Genomic DNA, 24,796 nt, shown 5'->3' with positions numbered 1-24,796 from the left:
AATAACTATAGTAATCAAGAATTATATTGGACTTACACAAATAATGTAAAACAGCTTAATATCCTCTGTAAAAGGAACGTCTGTAATGCTGGCGAAGGTTGACTCCTAACTGAGCCGGTTAGTGGTCTGTAATCCAATACTATCCCCTAGTGGCCGGTGGTAAACTCTGCATATTGGACCGTGTTTAGACAGTAACGAACATCCCTGACCATAGTTAATCGCGTTAGTAGTCTACACTCAGACGTGAACTCATTATTGCATGTGGGTGTCTTCATTCATAAAAACATTTTAACATTCGGGAGTATGCAATAATACAAATTATTCTGAAGAGGTCTAGACTCTGTGCGCAGCCCCGCCTTTTCCAGTGAACCAAGAAAGCCCGCGCTGTGATGACCAGGGGTTGACCCCCTCGGTTTTACACAGGAAACTTGAGAAATCAGAAATCAGCACCTAATTGTCACACAAGCTACTTTTGATTTTTGTAGTATGGAAGGGGGGAAAATGCAGTGAAAAAATGTACGCACAGTGCATTCAGGATTAGGACCGATGCATATGTAGGCCTAGGCCTAATCAATTGTGTTTTAATATCTTTAGCATTCAAATGATTGCAGTCTATACTTTTTGTAGGCTACTCTGCTGTTGGCCTTGATGGGGAGATATTTTAACGCTTTTTAACCCCGTTTTCCTGCGACATTCCTGCGTCTCCCTCAGTATGAAGCCCAATCAAGCACTGGTCAGTAGACAGTTACAATCCTACGAACGTCGTGAGTGCAGTGAACGCACGTTCATGTTAAGAGGAGTTTCGGGAAACGCTTCAAAGAAATTCACGATGGTTCGCAAGATCCATCGTGAGAATGATCGTACGAGCGAAGATCCATCGTTATTGGGAAACGAGGCCCTGGTACATAAGAAGTATGGCTAAAAAAAAATTCCACATTCTCCTCCTCTAAACATTCCGTGGCGATTCGGCTGACTGGGAGGAATTTGCAGGCCATGTCATCAGCCAGCGTAACACATTCCTCTGCAAAAATACAATAGCATAATAAATTTGGAAAAATGTTGAGAGGAACCTTAAAGATACATTTCAATGGCAAATCTGTCTTTTTAAAATTCAAGTATTCAAATGTTTGTCTGCCCCGAGAGAAATAATGATTTAGGCCACTCAGCCATGAAGGCAGGAGAATGTTATTTCAGCCATGGGCCCAGAAGAGACATAACTGCCCCCAGACAAATAATGATTTAGGCAGGAGAGACTAAACTGCCCCCAGACAAATAATGATTTAGGCCACTCAGCCCTGAGGGCAGGAGAATGTTACCTCAGCCCTGGGACCAGAAGAGACTAAACTGCCCCCAGACAAATAATGATTCAGGCCACTCAGCCCTGAGGGCAGGAGAATGTTACTTCAGCCCTGGGACCACAAAAGACTAAACTGCCCCCAGACAAATAATGATTAGGGTTAGCCTAGGGTAACCCTAACCCTAACCCTAAATAACCATTGTTTTTTAATATAAGTACAGCAAAGCTTAATTAGCTTTACTAGCAGTCTAGCTATCTTAACATGTATCACACATTTAATCTAGCACACATGTGGTCAGCTATCTTAACATGTGTTAAGATAGCACACATGTAATCACACAAAGCTGCACATACTATGTTCCATTTCACAGAAAATATGTAATCACACATAGCTGCACATTCTATGCTCCATTTCACAGAAAATGTGCTCAGCTGTCTTAACATGTATCACACATTTAAGCTAGCAAAAATGTAATCACACATAGCTGCACATACTATGCTCAGAAAATTGCTCACCTTGCTCCAAACTTAATGACGGTGGATTTGAATGGTGGCTCGTTCCGTTGTTGAGTTTGAAATTCGGCGGCTCTGCCTCCACAATTCTCTCCTGTCTTGCGATTGGTTGTCAGATTTAACCAATCAAAAACGTTTCTGCCCTCAGGACAACTTTGAGTTAAGAAAATCCCACAAGCTTACACCACAGCCAGCAAGATCTGATCACCTATTCAATAGTCAGCAAGTTATCAAGTTAGACTAGTTAAAAAGTTGATTCTCTACGTGAAACCCACATGCTGCTAGTTGCTCAAAGATGGAAATTCCCCCCATTATTTGTTACCGCAGCATACAGAGCCTATTTAAACAATACAAAACCACTCTGTTGGCTGAAACAGCTCATTCGTGTCAAAAGAAGAAGACGAAGACATTACAATGCTCTTTGGAAAATCGATTATATGTTCATACAAAGAGTATTGAGAGTTTGTTATGAGTTTACACAGTACAAAAATGAGCATGGTTACATTTTGGCATACAGAGTAACAACATTGATAAAATAATGACATGAGTTCATTCTGTCTCGGACATGTTCGTAGGCACTTTCTTAAACCCCTCTTTCTGCTCATCAGTTATAAAGGTGGGCCCCTTCCCTCCATGAACTCTGTTTGAACCCCTGGGCTTTTCCTTTTTTCTTTCACTCACTTGAAATCTTCCCTGAATCGTATCTAACCCTAGCCCCAACTGTGTAGCTCCACTCGTGGCTCACCTGTTCCCATTGGTGGAAACCGGGGGCTAAAAACCCACACTTTAACACACTATATGCATAAAAATACAAGATAGGAGAAGTCGAGAAGGACGGTTCTGAGAAGGTTTGAACGATAAAGAATTTAATATCACTTAAGCATAAGTAATAACAAAACCTGAGTTGGTTTGCAAAGAACTCCTGATCTGGCATCAGGTTATATTCCCACACTGTGCGGCTTCCCTCTACATGCACTGAACAATCACAACACTCTTTGCATTGGGCATAGAACTTTGACACCTCTGTCACGCATCCCAGTTCCCCATTAACTAAACATGCACTTATCCTCCTTCCCTGAGTCCTCAGTACATTACAGTGTAAAGAATTGACATCTTAAACAATACAATAATATCATATGTACGGTAGTAAAATGCTCAATACTTTATTAAACTGATTTAAAACAGACAAAATAAACCACCTGTGCTTGATGATGAGATGAGCCATTTATAATCATAGAAAGATATGACACCCACGAGCACAATGACAATCTACTTGATAAAAAGCATGCATTCAAACTATTGACAACCACTTTCTGTGACAATGGAAAACATTCATGAAGCAGGCAGTGTTTGATTCTGACTGTAGTATTAACTAGTTAACTTTAACCTTAAGTTAGTATAAGTAACGTTAGAGAAAGAATGCAGGGGGCTTCTTTCTCCCTTGTGGACGTCATATAGCCCTCCCCGTCTCTTCTTCTCAGGATGATGTGAGCCAAACTGTGTGAATGAGTGACATGTGAATGTGTCAGCACCTTGGCCTTGGACTCATTGACTCTGTGGCCTCCTGCTGATTGTTCTTGGTTGTGGTCCATCATTTATCTGTTTCTCGCCTTTTTTCCTGCTCACCTGTTCCCCGTTGTGTTGTTACTGCCCAGACTAATTGGTACCCTGTGTTGTTAGTGCCACCTTGTCCGATTGTTTTATACCTGTTATGCCTTGCTCAGCATCAAATAAAAAAACTTTTGAACTTCCTTCTGCTTTGGGTTCAGATTTCAGATATACCTGAAAGAACGTAAATCAGGGTGTAGGCATTAGTTGACCTTTCCTTCAAATGGGCCAGATCCTTTAACCATGTGCTAAATAAATGCATACATCTTTTAACTTTTAGCTTTAATTGTGACAATACTGAATTAACCTTAACATATGAGTGGACTGAGAAATAGATTGAAGTCATTGTATGGAGAGAGATAACAGTTTCAGTCTGTAAATCTATTGAGAATAGATTTCCAACATGGATTAGTTAGTGTGTAAGTGGAATTACCTGTTGATTAAAGTGCTGAAGACCAGGGTTAAATTCTTATGTTGGATGTTTTTCCACCATAAAGTCATTGTGTGCATATAATGTCAAATATTAAATCCAACCATCAGAATTGAAGTCCTTCTTATGTTGGTGATTTTTGAAACATAAAGTCGTCATGTGAGTTTAATGTAAAATATTAAATTAGATCATTCATAGAGGCTGTCTTTGTGATGCAGTGGTAAGACTTTCTGATTGACCTGTTGGATACCCAGGTTCAAGTCCTGCTTAAGTTGGTTGTTTTCAAACATAAAGTCATTCGGGTAATATGATGTGAAATGTATTCTCTCTCCGTTTCTCCACAGAAGGTCAGAGGCAGTACCGGAGACATGACATCATTACGCTTACATCGTACATTATTTTTAGAATGGAAATAAACAACAGCAGGAATTGAACCTTGGACTCCAGGGGGTTATCCCACAGTGCTCTCCACTACACCACTGCTACAGGAACAACGATTAATGAACAATAACCAATAATCAATAATCAAATCAATAAAGAGGTTATACATTACATTACAATGTATGCAGTGCATTTCTTTCTTTCTTCATTTGTTACCTCAAGGCAGAAAATAAGGAAGGGCGCTTTTGAGGGCAACCAGCCGCCATCGGTCAGTGAGTGTGTGTGTGTGTGTGTGTGTGTGTGTGTGTGTGTGTGTGTGTGTGTGTGTGTTTGTTTGTGTGTGTGTCCATTAACCAGGTACACATGAATGTTATGTATTTTGAGGGTTTGCTAAATCCATGATGTCATAGCTGACCACTAATTCCCTTGTCAGCCAAATAATCAGTGATTTATTAAATTGAACTGATTTTATACGTGTTTCTTCTTTGACCGGGGGGAAATCTGACGCATGCCTCTCCAAAAAGATTACCAGAATGCTTAACCAGTGTACGGATTTCTGCAGTCCAGATGCACAGGAAAGAGTTCTAGCTCATACAAGTATTTGGTCTGCCTAATGACCCTCAGCCCAGCCACGTTTGTGGAGCTGAAGATTAGACAGATGGTTCGACCGGCTCTATAAATGTTTAACCCGCTATTGGGATATATGCAAGACCTGAGTGTGATACCTCCATCCCCTGGTTCTGTCCACTCATCTGTGTGCTGAGTCCAACTGATCCACAGTGACAGAGACATGAACACTGCACTCAAAGAACTGGTAAGTGATGGTTTAAGGTGGCTTATTTCACAAATTTCATATGCTAAGCATCATATCCTATCCTAAAATGATAGTTGATTTTCCTCTCTTTTTTTAAGATTTTGAATTTTTCTTTTTTTTTTTGCACTGTTGAGGATGCCTGAAACAAACAATTGGCTATTAATCACTGCTTTTAATGTGTTCATGACAACACACTTAAAAGCAGGCTGTAAAGGCACTTCACTCTTTACACAGATTTTGTGTGAGTAAAGTTGTTTTCCATCATAAGATGTAATGTTATGATGGCATGTAAGCATCATAACAATAGAAATGTCAACGTTTCTTACTCATAGCAAGCACACCAGCAGGCAAAAATGTTTTTAAAAGCTAAATTTAGATAGAATTATTGAAAGAATCTTCATATTTTTTTGGAGGTATGAGTAGTCTACTTGAATTCAATACCATTCACATCGCAAATGTACCCAGTAACTAGTTTGCCTCAAACAGTGTAAAGCCTGTGATGTTGTGTGAAGAAGTTGTCTAATGTCTTTGTCTGTTTCCCAGCTGCAGTACAGGAGATTGTACCTTCTGTCTCTGGTACTGGGAATAGGAGGATCCTTTCAGTATGGCATCCAGGTTTCTATGATGGCTTCTGCAGCAGAGGTAGACACATGGTTTAAAACAAGTTAATGAATTGTATTATGCATATTTTATTTAAATAAAGTTGTACTCATGTTACATTAAGTCACTCTATGCAATTTACTTCAAATGAAAACGCAGCAAGTCACATAACGTTAACTTGCTTACTTATCATTCGATGAGTCGACTACCCAAACAGCTGTAGATCTTGTTATGTGGGCTAGTGTACAGCTGTAGATAATGTTATGTGTGGTAGTTTACAGCTGTAAATAATGCTATGTGGGGTAGTTTACAGCTGTACATAATGTTATGTGGGGTATTTTACAGCTGTAGATAATGTTATGTATGGTAGCTTACAGCTGTATATAATGTTGTGTGGTAGTCTACAGCTGTATATAATGTTATCTGTTGTAGTTTACAGCTGGATATAATGTAATTTGTGGTAGTTTACAGCAGTGGACAATGTTAATCTGGGGTAGTATACAGCTGGATATAATGTTATGTAAGGTCAGTTTACAGCTTTAGATGTTATGTGGGGTAGTTTACAGCTGTGTATAACGTTATGTGGGGTAGTTTACAGCTGTAGATAATGTTATGTGGGATACTATAAACCTATAGATAATGTCAGTTGTGTTAGTTTACAGCTGTAGATAATGATATGTGAGTTGTTTACAGCTGTGGCTAATGTTATGTGTGGTAGTTTCCAGCAATAGATCATGTTATGTTAGGTATTTTAAAGCTGTAGATAATGTTATGTAGTAGTGTTCAGCGGTAGATAATGTTATTTGTGATAGTTTACAGCAGTAGATCATGTTATCTTAGGTAGTATACAGCTGTAGATAGTGTTATGTGTGGTAGTTTACAGCTGTAGATAATGTTGTGTGGGGTAGTTTACAGCAGTAGATAATGTTATGTGGGGTAGTTTCCAGCTGTAGATAATGTTATGTGTGGTAGTATTCAGCTGAAGATAATGTTATCTGTGGTAGTTTACAGCTGTATATAATGTTATGTGGGGTAGTTTACAGCTGTAGATAATGTTATGTGGGGTAGTTTACAGCTCCAGATAATGTTGGGTGGTAGTTCACAGCTCTAAATAATGTTATGTGGGATACTATAAACCTATAGATAATGTCATTTGTGTTAGTTTACAGCTGTAGATAATGATATGTGAGTTGTTTACAGCTGTAGCTAATGTTATGTGTGGGAGTTTCCAGCTGTAGATAATGTTATGTGTGGTAGTATACAGCTGATGATAATGTTATGTGAGTTGTTTACTGCTGTAGATAATGTTATGTGGGGTAGTTTACAGCTGTAGATATTGTTATGTAGTAGTTTACAGCTGTAGATAATGATATGTGAGGTATTTTACAGCTGTAGATAATGTTATGTAGTAGTGTACAACAGTAGATAATGTTATTTGTGATATTTTCCAGAAGTAGATGATGTTATATGTGATAGTTTACAGCAGTACATCATGTTATGTTAGGTAGTATACAGCTGTAGATAGTGTTATGTGTGTTTACAGCTGTAGATAATGTTATGTGGGGTAGTTTCCAGCTGTAGATAATGTTGTGTGGTAGTTTACAGATGTAGATAATGTTATGTGAGTTGTTTACTGCTGTAGAAAATGTTATGTGTGGTAGTTTACAGCTGTATATAATGTTATGTGGGGTAGTTTACAGCTGTAGATAATGTTATGTAGTAGTTTACAGCTGTAGATAATGATATGTTAGTTGTTTACAGCTGTAGCTAATGTTATGCGTGGTAATATAAAGCTGTAGATAATGTTATGTGAGTTATTTTACAGCAGTACATAATGTTATGTAGTAGTGTACAGCAGTAGATAATGTTATTTGTGATAGTTTACAGCAGTAGATCCTGTTATGTTAGGTAGTATACAGCTGTAGATAGCGTTATGTGTGGTAGTTTACAGCTGTCGATAATTTTATGTGAGTTGTGTACTGCTGTAGGTAATGTTATGTGTGGTAGTTTATAGCTGTGTATAATGTCATTTGGGGTTGTTTACAGCTTTAGATAATGTTATGTAGTAGTTTACAGCAGTAGATAATGTTATGTGCGATAGTTTAACGCGATAGATAATGTTATGTTGGGCAGTTTGCAGCTGTAGATAATGTTATGTGGGGTAGTTTCCAGTTGTAGATAATGTTGTGTTATGTGTGGTAGTTTACAGCTGTAGCTAATGTTATAAGTAGTTTACAGTTGTCGATAATGTTACGTGGGGTAGTTTACGTCTTTATATAATGTCATGAGGGGTAGTTTACAGCTGTAGATATGAGTATGTGTGGTAGTTTACAGCTGTATATAATGTTATGCAAAGGCAGGGCTAAAATTGATCACAGGTGGCGCTTTCATCACTGCTGTAATGTAAACCACTTCAACAGGCTGCACTATACTTTACACCCCTGATGGTTGATAATTGCATGTAATCACATGTCACCATTCCTGCCCCATATCGTATGGCATACTGCTCTTTCAAATAATATAGTCTCATCTGCCTTTGCCGATAAAAATATGTGCTGATGGTGTAGCGGTACAGCTTTGGAAGCATGACCGTGGGGTTGCTAGTTTGAGTCTGACCTCAACCAAACATGTTGTGAGACAAGACACAAGATCAAATTATGTCTACTTTGATGTATGCCTTTGGCCATGATGATCCCACACTTTGCGTTGCGTGCAACTACTTATTTGTAGTCAGAACATGACTATCATAAATAGTAGCGCACTGCTACTGCTAGTTTATGATGGACTCCCAATGAATGATTTTATAGAAAGAAAATTGCTGGTATTCCATGAAAAACATATTCTAGGTGGTGTACTATGATATCTAAGTATATCCACTAATATATAAGTGGATGTGGAATTCTATGATAGATAGTGGCTGCTTCTATAATATATAGTGGATGTGGAATTCTATAATAGATAGTGGATGTGGAATTCTATGATTGATAGTGGCTGTTTCTATGATAAATAGTGGGTGTTCCCTATGATAGAAAGTCAATGTGATGTTATATGATAAATAGTGGATGTATTCTATGATAGAAAGTTGATGTGATATTTTATGATAGATAGTAGATGTTTTCTCTAATAGATAGTGGATTTAGTCTATGGTAGATAGTCTATGTGATATTCTATGATAGATAGTGGCTGTTTCTATGATAGAAAGTGGATGTATTCTATGATAGGTAGTCGTGATATCATATGACGCATTCTGTCATCAACTTTGGGGCAGTTGGCTGTATTATACTGATCTACAGTGAAGCTACTGCTTGCAGTCTGGTCTGAGAAATGTCATGGATTAAACTCAGGGTCAAGGTTTGACTACTTCCAGCAGTAGGGTTTTGCTTTGTCTTAATACAGGGCACCACCTCACACTGTGAGGAAGCAAACAGAAGGGTTGAGTTACCACTATGGCTCTATAATATCAAGTGACCTCAAGTGGTCTCGCAGAGTGACAATCAGTGTTGGGAACATTACTTAAAAAAAGTAATTTGTTATATTTTCTCACTACTTGTTCCAAAAATGAGTACCGGGGAAAGTGAGCAACAGATAGCAAGAGGTTTGTCCTGCACTTCAAGTAGCCTATTATCTTTGTAGCAAAAGTAAACAGTTAAACAATGTAAAGTCTGCTTAACTCTATAGCAAATTAAATAATTTCACAGTGTGTGTGTGTGTGTGTGTGTGTGTGTGTGTGTTGCGCGCATATCCCAGCTTGTGTGTAAAAACACTGGCTCCGATTGGCTACCATGAAACATGGCTCTGCCTTAGCCAATCATAATCGCTTATCTCGTTGTTTAATCCACCCGAGGGGTATTCCATCGACCAAGATAAAGGCAAAGCCAGGCTTATTTCGCCAAGCCTCACTACTTTCAGCTAGAGTTGCGTTCCATTAACCTGACTTAAGGGAATCTCCGCTAAGTAACCATGGCAATTTATCCGACCAAACTAACCTGGTCGGTACCAGGCTAGTCAGGCTTAATTGAGCAGTGTTTCAGATAAGTCCATCTGTCGGAAACAAGTGTAGCATCAGAAGGTTCCGCCAAGCCTAGTCCTCACAATTTTGTCATAAATGTACATATATGAAGTACAAACAGCGTATATTTTAACTAAGGGTCTAAGATTAAATTATGCAAATAAAGTAATTAAATGAATTGCTATCTATTGTTATCGTGGATATTTTCTCAATTTTTTTAATCTAATCCTGTGTACTCTATCAAATTTGTGAATTAGCAGTTGGGTGAGTGGTCTAGCATTTGCCCTGTGATTCGGGGGAAGCAAGTTCGCGTCCTGGGTACTTTTACCGTTGGCTCATATTTGTAATTTCCTTTATTTCAGAGAATTTACGCCTAACAATTTACTTTTTATCTAATAAATATGTCTTACAATATCCCCCGAACCAAAATATAACTTGCAAAAACCCATGGTAAAGTTAATGTTAATATCAATGTTACTGATAGTGAAATGAAGACACGGCATGGGAAATTGTCAGCCACATAAATTCCATTCAGGTGAGTTTCTCGGCAGGCAGCCGAGACCACCTCTGTTGAGATAAATACTATGGTTAGTCAATTTAGAATATTCAAAGAAATGGAAAATAAAAGGCATGAAAAGTTGTTTGATTTCTCCAATAATCCTTCCTAAATTACTAAATAGGTGGGATTGAACCCCAGACAACCGGGTGCAAATCCAACACGTTACCTCAAGACTATCTCCCTGAATACAAATCTACGGACAATATTAAATTTAAATCGGTTACGCTTAATACTACTTATTTATTCAGAAGATCTGCAATTTTTTTGCCAGGCGGTCTCCCTGTTTTTTTGGCTTTTTTTAACAATATGTTTATTGGCTTTTCTTATTCTCAACAAGAACAATACAAACAAGCACCACATATATACAAACAATACTTACAAACAAACATAAACAAATAAAAATACAAAGTACAGCTCATGTCAACAGAGATTAAGTTGAGGCCACAGGAAACAGTTCACATTTCAGGCCCATCAAAAGTTCCAGTTCACAAATCCAGGTTAGGAGACTCCTTGTACAACAATCAAAGAGTAGTCCGGTCCAAGATAGTTCAAATAGGGCTGCCAGATTTTAGAACTGTAGAACTGGTCCACCTTGTGATGTATAATATTTGTGAGATATTCTAAAGGAATCAACTCCAGTAGACCCTTCCATCAACCATTAACAGAGGGGCTCAAATCATTAATCCACTGTAATAATATATGTTTTCTAGCAGCAAAAGTTAGAATGAAGTATAACCTTTTGCCAGATTTAGTAGGTATACTTCTACTTGGGAAACCTAAAAACAAACACATTGGATCCATTTCTAATTCCATACCAAATATTTTTTCTATTTCACTTATAATGTAAGACCAATATTTTCGTAATTTATGACATGAGCATAGACAATGAGTTAGGGTACCTATTTCTATTTTACATTTAAGACACAGAGTAGAAAGTGCCGCGTTGAAAGAATGCCTGCGATTAAGAGATATATGAATCCTATGTATGTACAGATGGAAATCTTTTTAGCATAACTCCAAATATTACACCATAAAGCAGACTAACAGACACCTTCCCTTGAGGTTGAAACAGTACTTTCTCAACAGCAGAAATCTCAGAGTGTTCAATAAGGGATGTACTCTCTGTAAAAAACCGAAAAAATCTTGTTTTGGAAGTTGGTATTTCTCTATCAATTGTGCAAATGACATTAAACCGATATCCGAAAACAAGTCTCCAAGTTTGGTTATGCCTTTGTCATGCCATTGCCGGAAAAATTAGTCCATCATTCCCAGTGAAAAATCTACATTATTATCTATTGGAGGAAACATGGAAGTCAATTTGAGCCTCCCTTCTAGACGACGGACTGATTGCCAAGCCTTCAGAGCATTTATTGTTATTGGATTGGTACAGTTATTGGATTGGTACACTTAAAATTCTTAAAGAATAACAAATTTTGTAATTTACATTTTGACAAAGATGATTCAATGTCTAGCCTAAAAGAAGATGCCAAATTCTTTAACCACTCGGATATAAACCTCAAATGAGCACTTAGCTGATATATTTTAACATTTGGCAAATCTAGGCCTTCCATGGAACATGGCAGCTGCAAAAATGCCATTTTTAATCTAGGTCTGCGTTCACTCCAAATAAAAGAGCTGAGCCAGCTATACAAATCTTTTAAGGCCCTATTCGAAAACAGTATAGGAATCATTTGAACGGGATAAAGTAATCTGGGCAACACATTCATTTTAATCAGGGCTATTCTTCCAAACCAAGAAACAGGGAGTGAGTTCCGACATTCTAGTTCTTGTCTTATTTTCCCAAATAATGGGACAAAGTTGGATTTGTACATCTGACTAAATGATGGGGTGATAAAAATGCCTAAATAGACAAAACAAGAGGGCAACCATTTGAAAGGAAAGGGTGGTATAGTATAGGTATCGTTTTAAGACTATCCAAGGGCATAGCCTCTGATTTCTTTAAGTTAATCCTCTATCTAGAAAATTAACTAAATACATTAATTATCTTAAGGAGGGCCGGGACTGAAGTCTCAGGGTTATATAAAAACACAAGCACGTCATCAGCATACAGAGTTATTTTATTTTTTTCTTTCCCCAACCTGTAAGCCATATATAGAGGGCTCCATTCTAATGGCCAATAGCAAATGGCTCTATGGCCAGTGCAAATAGGAGAGGAGGCAAGGGACAACCCTGTCTTGTACCTCTATGTGTAGGAAAGTATTTTGATCTTAACCCATTAGTTAAAACTGTAGTTTGAGGGTCACTCTATACAATTCTAACCCATTTCATGAAATTATTACCAAGTCCAAATTTTTTAACTCGGTCAAACGCTTTCTCCGTGTCCAGAGAAAGCACAAGACCGTCCATGGATTTTGGTTCAAAGGCCTGGATAACATTGAAAAGACATCTAATATTATCAGTTGAATTCCTGCCTTTTATAAAACCAGTTTGGTCCTATTTAATTAGGGTGGGCAAAATGTCCTCTAAACGAGTGACTAGTATTTTAGAAGCAACTTTCGATCTACATTCAAGAGAGCTATGGGTCTATAGGAGGACACTTCCCCTTTTTCAATAAAAGTGATATGTTAGCCTCCTTAAGAGTTTGCGGTAATTCTGTAGTGGAAAACTAATCATTAAACATTTGAAGTAGTGGTCCTATAAGCAGGTCTTTAAACTCCTTATAATATTCGGAACAGAACCCGTCGGGCCCTGGTGATTTCCCACTCTGGAGGTTTTGAATAGCATTCAATACTTCATCTCTAGTGATGGGACCATCTAGAAAACATTTTTGTTCTTCTGATATTGTTGGAAGATCGATCTGTGTAAAAAAGCCTTCCATTAGTTGAGGTGCATCATTGTCTGTTCTGAGGCGTATAAATTTGTATAGTATTCCTTAAAGCAGTCATTTATCAACTTTTTTTCATACACTCTAATGCCATCATCCTTAATAATTGCTGCTATAGACCGGGATTCTACTCTTTTTTTAGCTAGGTATGCAAGACACTTCCCTGGTTTGTCACCGTGCTCATAAAACCTCTGTTTGGTATATCTAATGTATTTTTCTGCCTCTTTAGTAAGGCGACAATTTATAGCTGATCTGATAGCAGATATTTCTTTCCACAAAATAGGAGTTGGTGAACTAATGTAAACTTTTTCCTTAATTGACCATTTTGCCTCTAGAGAACTTTGCCTCTCTAAGTTTTGGCGCCTCTTAGTGGCAGAAAATGATATGATCAAACCTCTTGCATACGCTTTGCAGGTCTCCCATAAAAGTGAGGGATTATCTGTTGTTTGTGAATTAATAGAAAGCGGAGCTTTAAATTCAGTGGAAAAGTAGGATCTAAAAGTATTATCTTTAAGAATAACAGTGTTAAGTCGCCATTGTCGAGATTGATATGATGAAACTGGAAGTTGTATATCCATAAACACACTTGCATGATCAGATATAACAATATTACCTATGTAACAAGTTAAAACTAACTGCAATTGAGCTCTTGGCAGAAATAAATAGTCAAATCTGGTCTGACAACCATGAGATGCAGAAAAGAAGGTACATTCCTTGTTAGCAGAGACTTCTCCAAACATCATCAAATCCAAGATCATTACAAATTGCAGTGAGAGCTTTTGCTTGGGGAATCTGTGAGCGGATTTAACATACAGTTAAAATCACCACCCACAATTACTGTATCAGCCCTCATTTCTGCAAGGTCCAAAAACACTTTAGTGATAAAGTATAATGGGTGAGCAGGTGGATAATAAACATTCATTATTAAAATCTCTCGTACTTGTAAACTACTTTTAACTATAGCATAAGGACCATTTTTATCTTTAAGGCATTTCACCATTTTAAAGGGCAAAGTACGTCTAATAAGTATAGCAACACCCCTGCTTCTGGTTGTAAAAGATGAATAATATACTTGTCCGAACATACCCTGTTGTAATTTTAAATGCTCTGTGTCATCAAGGTGGGTTTCATGCACCAGTACAATATATATATTTTTCCCTTTTTAAGAAGGTAAGTACATTTCTACATTTTATGTGGTTATGAATCCCTCGTATATTCCAGGTGCAAACCCGTAGCTTATTTGCCATTACTTCAAATTCCTATTGTAATACCTTGGCACACTCCCTTTAAAAAACAGAAAAAAGACTGAGCTGTATAGAAACGTTAAAGCAAGTACAAAAACACAACACACACAGAACAAACCCCATAAAGAAAGGGGGAAATCCCTACTAAACATGCAGGGAATAACAATTATTCTTTTGCTCTCAGCCAAAAGCCGACAGCTCCACCGTGCGCAATACTCGCGCATAACCATAGAATAAACGCAAGTCCCACACCTCATACAGTGATGTAACTTTCGTCCACATTTTGCGTTATAAAGAAATAAAAAAAACAGATCGACAACATGGCCACATAAGTACTTACATACTGTTAAATCAGTCCAATAATCAGAGCGTAGGACGGAGAAAGAGAGGACCAGACTTTTCCGTCAGAATGAGGAAGTGCCTGACATCTTAACCGAGAGAGTCCACCAACGCCGCTGCAGCCTCCGGTGTGTCAAACCTCTTCTCCGTCCCGTTAACCATCCACTTCAGCGTGGCGGGGTAGATCAATGCGTAAACGATACCCATCTTCTTCAATCGCACTTTTACGGAATCAAATGCCTTGCGCTTCCTGACCACTGCTGCTGAGTAATCGTTGAAGAAAGAGATCCGTGGTCCTGTGCGTGCGGGCTGGTCCGGATCCACTCCGAGATGACGGGCTGCCTTCATGACTTGTTGCTTGTCGCTAAAGTTGTGGAACTTTAGTATTATGGGTCTTTGTCGTTGATTGGAGCTGGGTTTGGTTGCCAAGGAGCGGTGCGCGCGGTCTAGTTTAACCCGTCCGTATTTGGTTGTCAGTTTAAGATAATCAGGTATCCACTTTTCCATGTAAAGCACAGGATCAGCTCCCTCAGTACCTTCAGCCAGTCCCACTACCCGAATATGACATCTGCGCACACGATTATCCAAGTCATCAATGTGCTCCAACATGCCGCTCACTTGTTTTTCCAGACTTGTGACTTTGGCCTGCAACGACTCCGTTGTGGTCTCTATGCCAGCAATCCTGCCTTCCGCCTCACCGACTCGGGTTCCCAGCGCATGAATCTGGGTTGTTTGGTCTCTTATAGCTACAAGTGTTTATTTTAGCGTTGATGTTTTCAGATAGTTTATCCATTGCTTGGAAAATTGCTAGCATCTTCACACTCTGCCATTTCCGCAGCACTAGCTTTCCCGCTCTGCTCCGTGTGCTTCACTTTCGGCTTGGTTCTCGGCAGGTTGTCAGTTATTTTAAAGAAATTATTGTCCAGACTCATTACAGAGTCACTCCCACCGTCAAAAGTGACAATTCTGCAAGGCAAATGTGTAAAGTAATCGGATAACTGGAAAATATCACCGGAGCCTCCTGGCACTACGTACTTCCTCTACGACACCAACTTTTCCCCCCCCCCCCCCCCCTCCCTGTTTTTATTAATGGTTACGGTATTCCCCTTTTGATTCATTATATGCTTGTACGGGGACCGCGTTCCATTCAGACATAACGCCACTCTGACATTGACGTCTAATTGTCGTAGTGGCGGCACTTCCACTGTTTTCTAACATCCCACCACTCCGACAATTTATGTTTCCATGGTCGGAGTTGCGGTACTTTACTTCTTTTCAAACATCCCGCCATTCCGACATGAGGTCATTAATATAAATTGCATTACTATTATCATTGTTCTTTAATTAATTCATATGATTATTTCTTAGTTGCATGCGCTGTAGTGTCCTACACTGATATTCGTCATTGGTGATTGGGACAGTCCCATTTTTGAGTTGCGTGTCCCGAGTCCCAGTGAAAAACTGTCCTGGTTTCCACCATCCACTATGAAATGTCCCCTTTGTCTGCAATTACAAAGCCAATGTGGTCTTATTATAGCCCGATCATTAACTAATAAACACATAGAAAGATTAAAGCATCCAGCATGTGATTTCAAGAATGTGAGAGGGCATACACAACAGGGATAATCACACAATGGAATGCTGTGCGATTTAATCTGCACAGTGGAAAGCGCTCGTCCACTGGGCGGACGAGCGCTGGCCGGAGATGTTCGCTCATTTCAGAAGCAGGGAGTTTACAAGACAATAATAAATGTATAATTTGCCTTGTGCTGCCTGGCACTAATGCTCCAGTTGAACTGATCTTTATTCCATCACGAACAATACATGAACTGACGAGATGAACCGCACCATTCCCACCTTAAAGGCGGGCCAATTTTGATGACACCTGTCCACAATTCCACAGCAGCAGGCTGTCAGCAAACAAATCGATTTTGGAGCAAATTCACTCCTACAAATATGTTTAGGCTAATTTGAAGAGCGTTTGTGTCTGTGTTGAGGTCATGTTTTCGGAGCTCTACGAGGTTGACTTCTTACACACACACAGTGGCGGTTCTACGTCCTGTTACGCCCCGGGCAAGACTTCCTCCAAGCGGGGGGGGGGGGGGTCAGCTGGGCCCAGCATGTGGCCCTTCCCCCCGGGGCCCCGGCCAAAGAGGACGCCAACCCTCTGGTCCAGGTGGTGGAGCTGCCACCCGAGCGCTGGTCGGTGGCCAAACACACGCAGGTCTCCCCCACAGACTCCTACGACAGCCTCGAGTTCAAGGGCGGTGGTCACACAAACAAGGCCATGGTACACAGCAAGGGCCTTTCATTATTCTCCTTTCACATACACAGACATATAGACATGCACACACACACACACACACACAGATACACATGCATACACACACACACCAACACACAGATACACATGCCCCTACGGACTTCCTTACGGACTTCAGTAGGGGTTTCATTCCGTCTGTGCACGGCACCTTCTCAACGAGCAGGTGTGCGCCTGCAGCCAGAGGGGGTGCCAATATACCAATTCCCCACACAATGTTATGTACTTCATTGAAAACCACTTTGCGGCGCGTTTTTATTTTTTACTGCTCGTGGCGCCCCCCATGTGATTTGGCGCCCCCCACAAATATGGCGCCCCGGGCGGCTGCCTGGTTCCGTGCCTAAAACCGCCACTGCACACACACACACACACACACACACACACATACACACACACACACATACACACACACACACACACACACACACACACACACACACACACACACACACACACACACACACAGGCCCTTTTAGTGGAAACCTGTAGGTAAAAAAAAACGGTTAGGGGATATTGTAGTGGCTACATTATGGTTTGTGTTCCCCTCTTACTGATCGAGTGGGAGGGAACTGGCTATGAGTCACGGGGGTCTAGGGGGACGGGTTATGCGGTTGCACGAGTTCTAGCCATGCGCTGCGAGTGATTGTTCTGCTCTGTCGTTTTTGGATTAAAACGGTTATTATTACGCTGCCTACGTCCTCCTTTTCCTCCGGCACTACATTGGTGACCCCGACGTTCGTTTTTGTTATTTATTCGTTTACAAAAACCGCACAAGCGAACACTGCTATTCTGCAACATGTCCGCCCGAGGAAGACGTTCACAGCGGCAGACATCACCGTCTCCTGTCAGGGTGACGCAGGTCGTGCGCACCCCCACTCTTAAGCTGCCAGAGTTCTGGGACTCAACGCCTGCTGCATGGTTCACTATAGTAGAGGCACATTTCTACAAAAGCGACGTTACCGACGACGACGACCGGTACAACCATGCTGTGGCTATGTTAGGCAGCTCCACCGCAGCGCGTGTGGTGGGGTTTCTGTCCGCCCCCCCGGCGACAAACAAGTATGAGCGCCTCAAGGCCCTGCTCCTGGAGACATTTGAGCTGTCCACCGCAGAGAGGGTGCGCCGCTTGTTTAACATGTCGGATTTGGGAGACGAGAGGCCCTCTGCACGTATGGAGAGGATGCTAAACCTGCTCGGTACAGAAGACCCCATGATCCTCTTCACGGAGCTGTTTATGCGCGCACTGCCAGCTCAGGTCAGGATGGCGCTTGCTAACACCACCATCGTTGGACCCCGCGCCCTGGCCAGGGAGGCAGACCGGTTCGTCTTGGCCATGCCTCAACGGTCCCCGGACCTGCTGGCTCCCGCGGCTGCTCCACCGCTGGACCGTCGCAGGAGAGCGAAGGATGACGCCAGACCCTCGGGCCAGCAGGGTAACGCTGCGGGCCATTGTTTCTACCATGCCACTTTTGGCGCCAAGGCCAAACGATGCCGCTCACCCTGCTCCTTTGGACCGGCGGGAAACGGCAGGGCCTGCGTTCGGTAGTAGCCCTGAGCGCTGGTGTCACCAACAGGCTGCTCTTCATAAAAGACACCATTTCCGGTCGCAGATTACTTTGTGACACAGGTGCCCAATGGAGCATCATTCCGTCAGGGGGATCGGAGGTGGCGAAGGGGGAGCACAGTCCGCAGTTGGTGGGTGCGGACGGCACGCCTATACATTCCTATGCCACTAGAGCGGTGGATGTTTGCTTCGGTGGACAATGCTTTACCTGGGATTTTGTCGTCGCAGCTGTCACATTTCCCCTCCTGGGCGCTGATTTTCTGTGCGCCCACAACCTGTTGGTGGACGTGGGGAACAGGCGCCTGGTCAACTCGCAGACTTTTGCTTCCTTCGCCTGTACGCAGGGGGAGGCGATCTACAGCGGGTTGTCCAACACGCTTGCCGACAGCGACCAGTACCTTCGGCTGCTCGCCGAATTCCCTGACCTCACTAAGCCCACCTTCTCCGCTCCCACGGTGAAGCATGGTGTGGAGCACCACATCGAGACCAATGGGCCTCCCCTCCACGCCAGGGCCAGGCGCCTCAACCCGGAGAAGCTGTCCGTCGCCAGGGCGGAGTTCGCGCACATGGAGCAGGTGGGCATTGTTCGACGCTCGAACAGCCCCTGGGCGTCTCCCCTGCACATCGTCCCTAAGCCAGACGGTGGGTGGCGCCCATGTGGGGACTACCGCCGCCTCAACGACGCGTCCAAGCCTGACCGCTACCCAGTCCCGCATATCCAGGACTTTTCAGCGCATCTGGCGGGCAAACGCTTCTTCTCCAAGGTGGACCTGGTACGGGGGTACCATCAGGTGCCGGTGCACCCAGAGGACGTCCCTAAAACAGCCGTCGTCACCCCCTTCGGTCTCTCCGAGTTTCTGCGGATGCCTTTCGGCCTGAGGAACGCGGCGCAGACCTTCCAACGCCTCATGCACTCGGTGCTCCAGGACCTGCCCTTCCTCTTCGTCTACTTGGATGACATCGCCGCGAGCACCACAGAAGAGGAGCACCTGTCCCACCTCCGGACCCTCTTCACGCGACTCAGCCAACATGGGCTGATTGTCAATCCGGCGAAGTGTGAGTTCGGACGACACACCCTTGACTTTCTCGGGCATCAGGTCTCCGCGGAGGGTGTGACCCCCCTACCCTCGAAGGTAGAAGCTGTTGCAGCCTTCCCACGCCCCTGCACAGTCAGCGAGCTCAAGGGGTTCATCGGGATGGTGACTTTCTACTATCGCTTCATCCGCCACATAGCTCACATCCTGCACCCACTGTACGAGGCCCAGAAGGGCAAGGCTCTGAAACAACCGGTCGACTGGACGGCGGAACGTGTCAAGGCCTTCCAGGACGCCAAGGCGGCCCTGGCCCGCGCGGCCATGTTGGCCCACCCCTCACCCTCTGCGCCCACTGCTCTCACCACGGACGCATCAGACTTTGCCGTGGGGGCGGTGTAGGAGCAGTGGGTTGGGGATGCCTGGCAGCCACTCGCATTCTTCAGCCGCCAGCTGTCTCCCAGAGAGCGCAAGTACAGCACCTTCGACAGGGAGCTCCTCGGGTTGTGGCTCGCGGTCAGACACTTACGTTTTTTGCTGGAAGGCCGTGAGTTTACGGCCTACGTGGACCACAAGCCGCTCACACACGCCATGTCCAAAACCACGGAGCCTTGGTCTGACCGCCAGCAGCGCCAACTCTCCTACATCTCCGAGTTCACCACAGACATCCAGCACGTGGCTGGGAAGTCCAACGTGGTCGCCGATTGTCTCTCCAGGGCGGTGGTCGGTGCGGTCCAGCTGAACTTGGACTACTCCTGCATGGCTGTGGATCAGGCTGCCGACCCCTCCGTCCAAGCTCTAAAGTCGTCAAATACAGGGCTGCGCCTGGAGGAGGTGCTCTTCAGTGACACAGGGGCCAAGCTCCTGTGCGACGTTTCCATGGGTCAGCCAAGGCCAGTAGTCCCCGCCAACTGGAGACGCCCCGTCTTCGAGGCGGTGCACAGCTTATCTCACCCGGGTATGAAACCGTCCTCACGGCTGGTGTCAGAGAAGTTCGTCTGGCACGGGCTCAAGAGGGATGTGAGGTCCTGGGTCGACACTTGCGCTGCCTGTCAACGCGCCAAGGTGCATCGCCATGTCAAGGCCCCCATGGAACAGTTCGCGGTGCCCGAGCGGAGGTCCGACCATGTCAACGTGGACCTGGTGGGACCCCTGCCCCCCTCGCACAGCTTCACCTACCTCTTTACCATGGTGGACAGGATGACCCGCTGGCCGGAAGCAGTCCCACTCTCCTCAACGACAGCCCCCGACCTGGCCCGGGCGTTCATCGCGGTGTGGGTCTCCCGCTACGGCACTCCTGCTGACCTCTCCTCTGACCGCGGCCCGCAGTTTACTTCGGGGCTGTGGGCGGCGGTGGCAGAGAATCTGGGGGTCAAGCTCCACCCCACTACCGCCTACCACCCACAGGCTAACGGACTTGTGGAGCGCTTTCATCGCTCCATGAAGGCCGCCCTTCGGGCCAGCCTCACGGACAGCAACTGGCTCGACAAACTGCCGTGGGTCATGCTGGGGCTCAGGACGGCGCCCAAGGAGGACCTCCGGTCATCGTCGGCTGAGCTGGTGTTCGGATAGCCGCTGCGGGTCCCTGGTGACTTCATCCCCAAGCCGACGGAGCCCTGGTCCGCCTCCACTCAGCGTGCCTCCCTGCTGGACAGCGCCAGGGCCTTCGCCCCGGTCCCGACCACGCGGCATGGCGTCCCTGCTTCGCGGGTGCCCCCGGAGCTGCAGTCTGCGGGTTACGTTTTCATCCGCCACGACGGCCACAGGGCTCCGCTACGACCTCCCTATGACGGACCCTTCCGTGTCATCGAGGCAGGAGCCAAGAGCTTCATGGTTGATATGGGGGGTACGCCGGAGTGTGTGTCTGTTGATCGCCTCAAACCGGCTCACTTGGACCTTGAACTGCCCCCGGACTTGGCTCTGCCACCGCTCAGGGGCAGCCCCCCCGTCCTACCCCCCCTGCCACGCCATGGCCGTTCCCCCCCCCAACCCCTACAAGCCCCCACAGCTTGCGGCCCTCGGGTCGACGCTGCCCCCCGCCCCGCACAACAAGAGGATGTGATGGACGATGTCACACCTCCTCCTGCACCTCCTGACTTTGCCTACAGTCGTAGGGGCCGGGCCATACGCCCTCCTCGCCGCGGGGATTTTGAATATTGAGGTGAACACTGGGGGGGCTGGTGTAGTGACTACATTATGGGTTCGTGTTCCCCTCTTACTGATCGAGTGGGAGGGAACTGGCTATGAGTCACGGGGGTCTAGGGGGACGGGTTATGCGGTTGCACGAGTTCTAGCCATGCGCTGCGAGTGATTGTTCTGCTCTGTCGTTTTTGGATTAAAACGGTTATTATTACGCTGCCTACGTCCTCCTTTTCCTCCGGCACTACAATATTGTATAACTATGTCTAACGGATTTCCCTTCTATGGGCAACAACTATTGATTCATTTTTATTGATCCCCTTCGAGAATTGGGGTGGAAAGGGTTGGGTCTGGGGCGGGTTATATTCTCGCCTTCTCCTTTGTAAAGCACATTGTATTGCCTTTGGGTCGATATGAAGTTAACCGCGCCTATTCCTTGATTCGTTCTCCCTCGACACTCCAAACAATTAATTTTGTTCCAATGTTCGTCCACTCCACTCCAATAGTGGTCCTGCATTGAGTTTAAATCCAATTCATACAAATAAATGGTCCAGTTTTAAGTTTCATAGAATATTTATACATTCCGAGGGCATGTTAAATAAGTGCGCTCGTAACACACTTGTAGAATGCAGTCGTCAATTTATGGAATGGGTTATTTCATACATCATCCCAACCAAAATTTGGAATTAATCAAATAAATTACAGATAAATAATACTGAAATGGCTACTTTTTGGTTGAACACATTTGAACGAAATATTTATGATCCCCCAGTGTTGACCTGAAGTCAGCGCCACTGATTGATAGTCTGTCGGAAGGGCGGTACTAAAAGGAATGAGGGCATGTCGAAATGGCGGCAGGTCGGACTGGCAGCAGGTCGGACTGGCAGCAGGTCGGACTGGCAGCATGTCAGACTGGCAGCACGTCTGAATGGCAGCATGTCTGAATGTAACCGCTTGTACTCCTCATAGACCTCCACAAGCAGCTACTGTTCGCCTCTGGAAAAGATGGTCCTTGGTCCTTTTCGGACATTTGATCCATGATTCGACATTCACGGTTCTGGGCTGTTTTAACATATATATCTCGTGAGCGTGCGTAATCCACTATAACGTAAGCCTGGCTTGAACTAGCCTGTAGTGATGGCTCATTCGCGACCGAATCAGTTCGAATGAACGAATCTTTAAAAAGAACGAACCAAACTGATTCTTTTCTCTCGTTCGTTCTCAGACTCGACTTTTCCCAGACCCACTAGTTGCTGACTCGCTCTTCATTAACAGACTGTGAGTGGTGCGAGCGTATAATAATATGATTCAATATAAGGTAAATGCATGCTGTCTTTGCACTTTCTGTGTCACGCCAGATTGATCAAATATTTGAAGGTCTCGTCAATCTGTATCGTTCTTTCATGGTTCGTTGTCCACCCGGGACCCCCACCATAATTGCTAAATCAAGTATATTATCTTTCTGATATGTTAAACATCCAATAATCAACTACACCCCCCATCCCGCTGCGTTTTATTAAAGTTGTAATGTTGTGTTGATTGATGACTGACTTCCACAATCGTTTGAGAATGAGAAAGAGGGAGAAGCTGAGACTGACTCAGCTGAGAACCGTTCATTCCATGATTCGATTCACCGCTACCAGAAAATCGACTGAACGAACGAACGATTCTGAACGACTCTTCTTGGCGAACTGACCGACGCGAACTGAATCAAGGAAAAGAATCATTGAATCCACCACTACTAGCCTGAACTAGGCGCGGCTTCAGCCTCAAGTGGAAGTTGGCGTTAGTTCTAACCGGGCTTAATCAACTAAGCACAGCTTTCATTAGCGACTTTGATGGAATACCCCTCCGGTCTCTTCACTAGCAGTTTGTGTGGAGCCAGGGGTGCGTTTGGATTATGCAATTCATTCAATCAATTCATAGTAACGCACCGCATTTAACGTTCAGTAACGGTAACGGCGTTGTGACGACGGAAACAGTAATTAGTTAGATTACCCCGTTACTGAAAAAATAACGACGTTACCCAACGCCGTTCTTTTAAACGGCGTTATTACAAACACTGGTGACAATATATGAGTCCAACGACCACAAAAGACCCAGAGCTCCTAAATCCATGTCCCTTTTTGTAGATGATCACTGATCACAACCTAGCCAGTACCCGTATCTACAACTTAGTCATTATTGCTGCATCTAGTTAATCAAGTTTTGAAACTAGCGCAGCAGATTCACTTCGGTTTGGGTTTTCTCATCAAAGTCTGAGGCTATTTTGTATCTCTCACTGCCCTGTAATTGTCATTGAGAGCTTTTGTGAAGTCTGCCCGACAACTCCATCCAGTACTGCAGAGGATTTTAGAGGGTGGCTGATGAAATTGTCACTGTTTTTGAATATTGTGTTCCAGCGATCGGTTGAGGCTAAAAGTATAGAGACTGTATCAGTTCAAACAAAGAGTTGACGTCCTCACAGCAATTATCGATGCTGTAAATACCTACAAAACTAAACAAAAGTGCAGCTCACTGTGTATAATGGATTAGTGGGTTTTCTTTTTTAAGTGGGCTTTGAGGCCATTGCAGCCTACTTGCTAGAAATGTTGCTTGCATTATCATAACTCAGTTTGACAAGTCAGACCCCAAGTCTCGCACCACTTGAATTAGAGCTTCAGCCAGCCTTAACCCTTTTGGGCTGTGAATGGGCTCAAACCGATGATTCTCTCCACTACTTTCTACTACCATCTGCACTGACAAAGGGAGAACAAAAGGCCAAACCCTTGGCCGCGAATGTGGCACCCGCCTCCCATTCACTTTGTATTGGAGGCGTGTTGGACGCGTGCTCGTGTGGGGCAAGGGATTGAGGGAAGGCTCGATCCTGGGTGATCCTGGGCCCCTGGGCAATTGCCCCGTTGCCCATATGGTTAATCTTGCCTTGCTAACATGAATACCTAAGAATTTCCATTAATATAGCCAATAGATATGATTCTGCCTTTGTCAATAATGTAACATACTAGTCGATACTGGTCCAATGTTTGTTATATAAAAACGCATCAAAATGTGTAATAGCTATTTTCCTCTAAATTATACATTTTTATTACACCCCACACATTTA

At 43.8% G+C, this 24,796-nt stretch overlaps 1 protein-coding gene across 1 annotated transcript in view; it reads left to right on the top strand.

Moving 5' to 3' along the window:
• Positions 1 to 5,019: 5,019 nt before the first annotated feature.
• The window catches only part of LOC307079534 (solute carrier family 2, facilitated glucose transporter member 11-like), a gene marked incomplete at both ends in the record, with an annotated part of 30,568 nt that continues 10,791 nt past the window's right edge, over positions 5,020 to 24,796 (top strand). The window contains 2 exons of the mRNA XM_079741939.1: positions 5,020 to 5,043; positions 5,587 to 5,685. Coding sequence (XP_079598065.1) covers positions 5,020 to 5,043; positions 5,587 to 5,685 — 123 coding nt within the window. The remainder of the gene's footprint in view (positions 5,044 to 5,586; positions 5,686 to 24,796) is intronic.

Source organism: Pollachius pollachius (assembly GCF_949987615.1).
Source record: "Pollachius pollachius genome assembly, chromosome: 8".
Lineage (NCBI taxonomy): Eukaryota > Metazoa > Chordata > Actinopteri > Gadiformes > Gadidae > Pollachius > Pollachius pollachius.
Note: the sequence above shows the minus strand (reverse complement) of the source record. Positions and strands in the feature narration are given on the sequence as shown.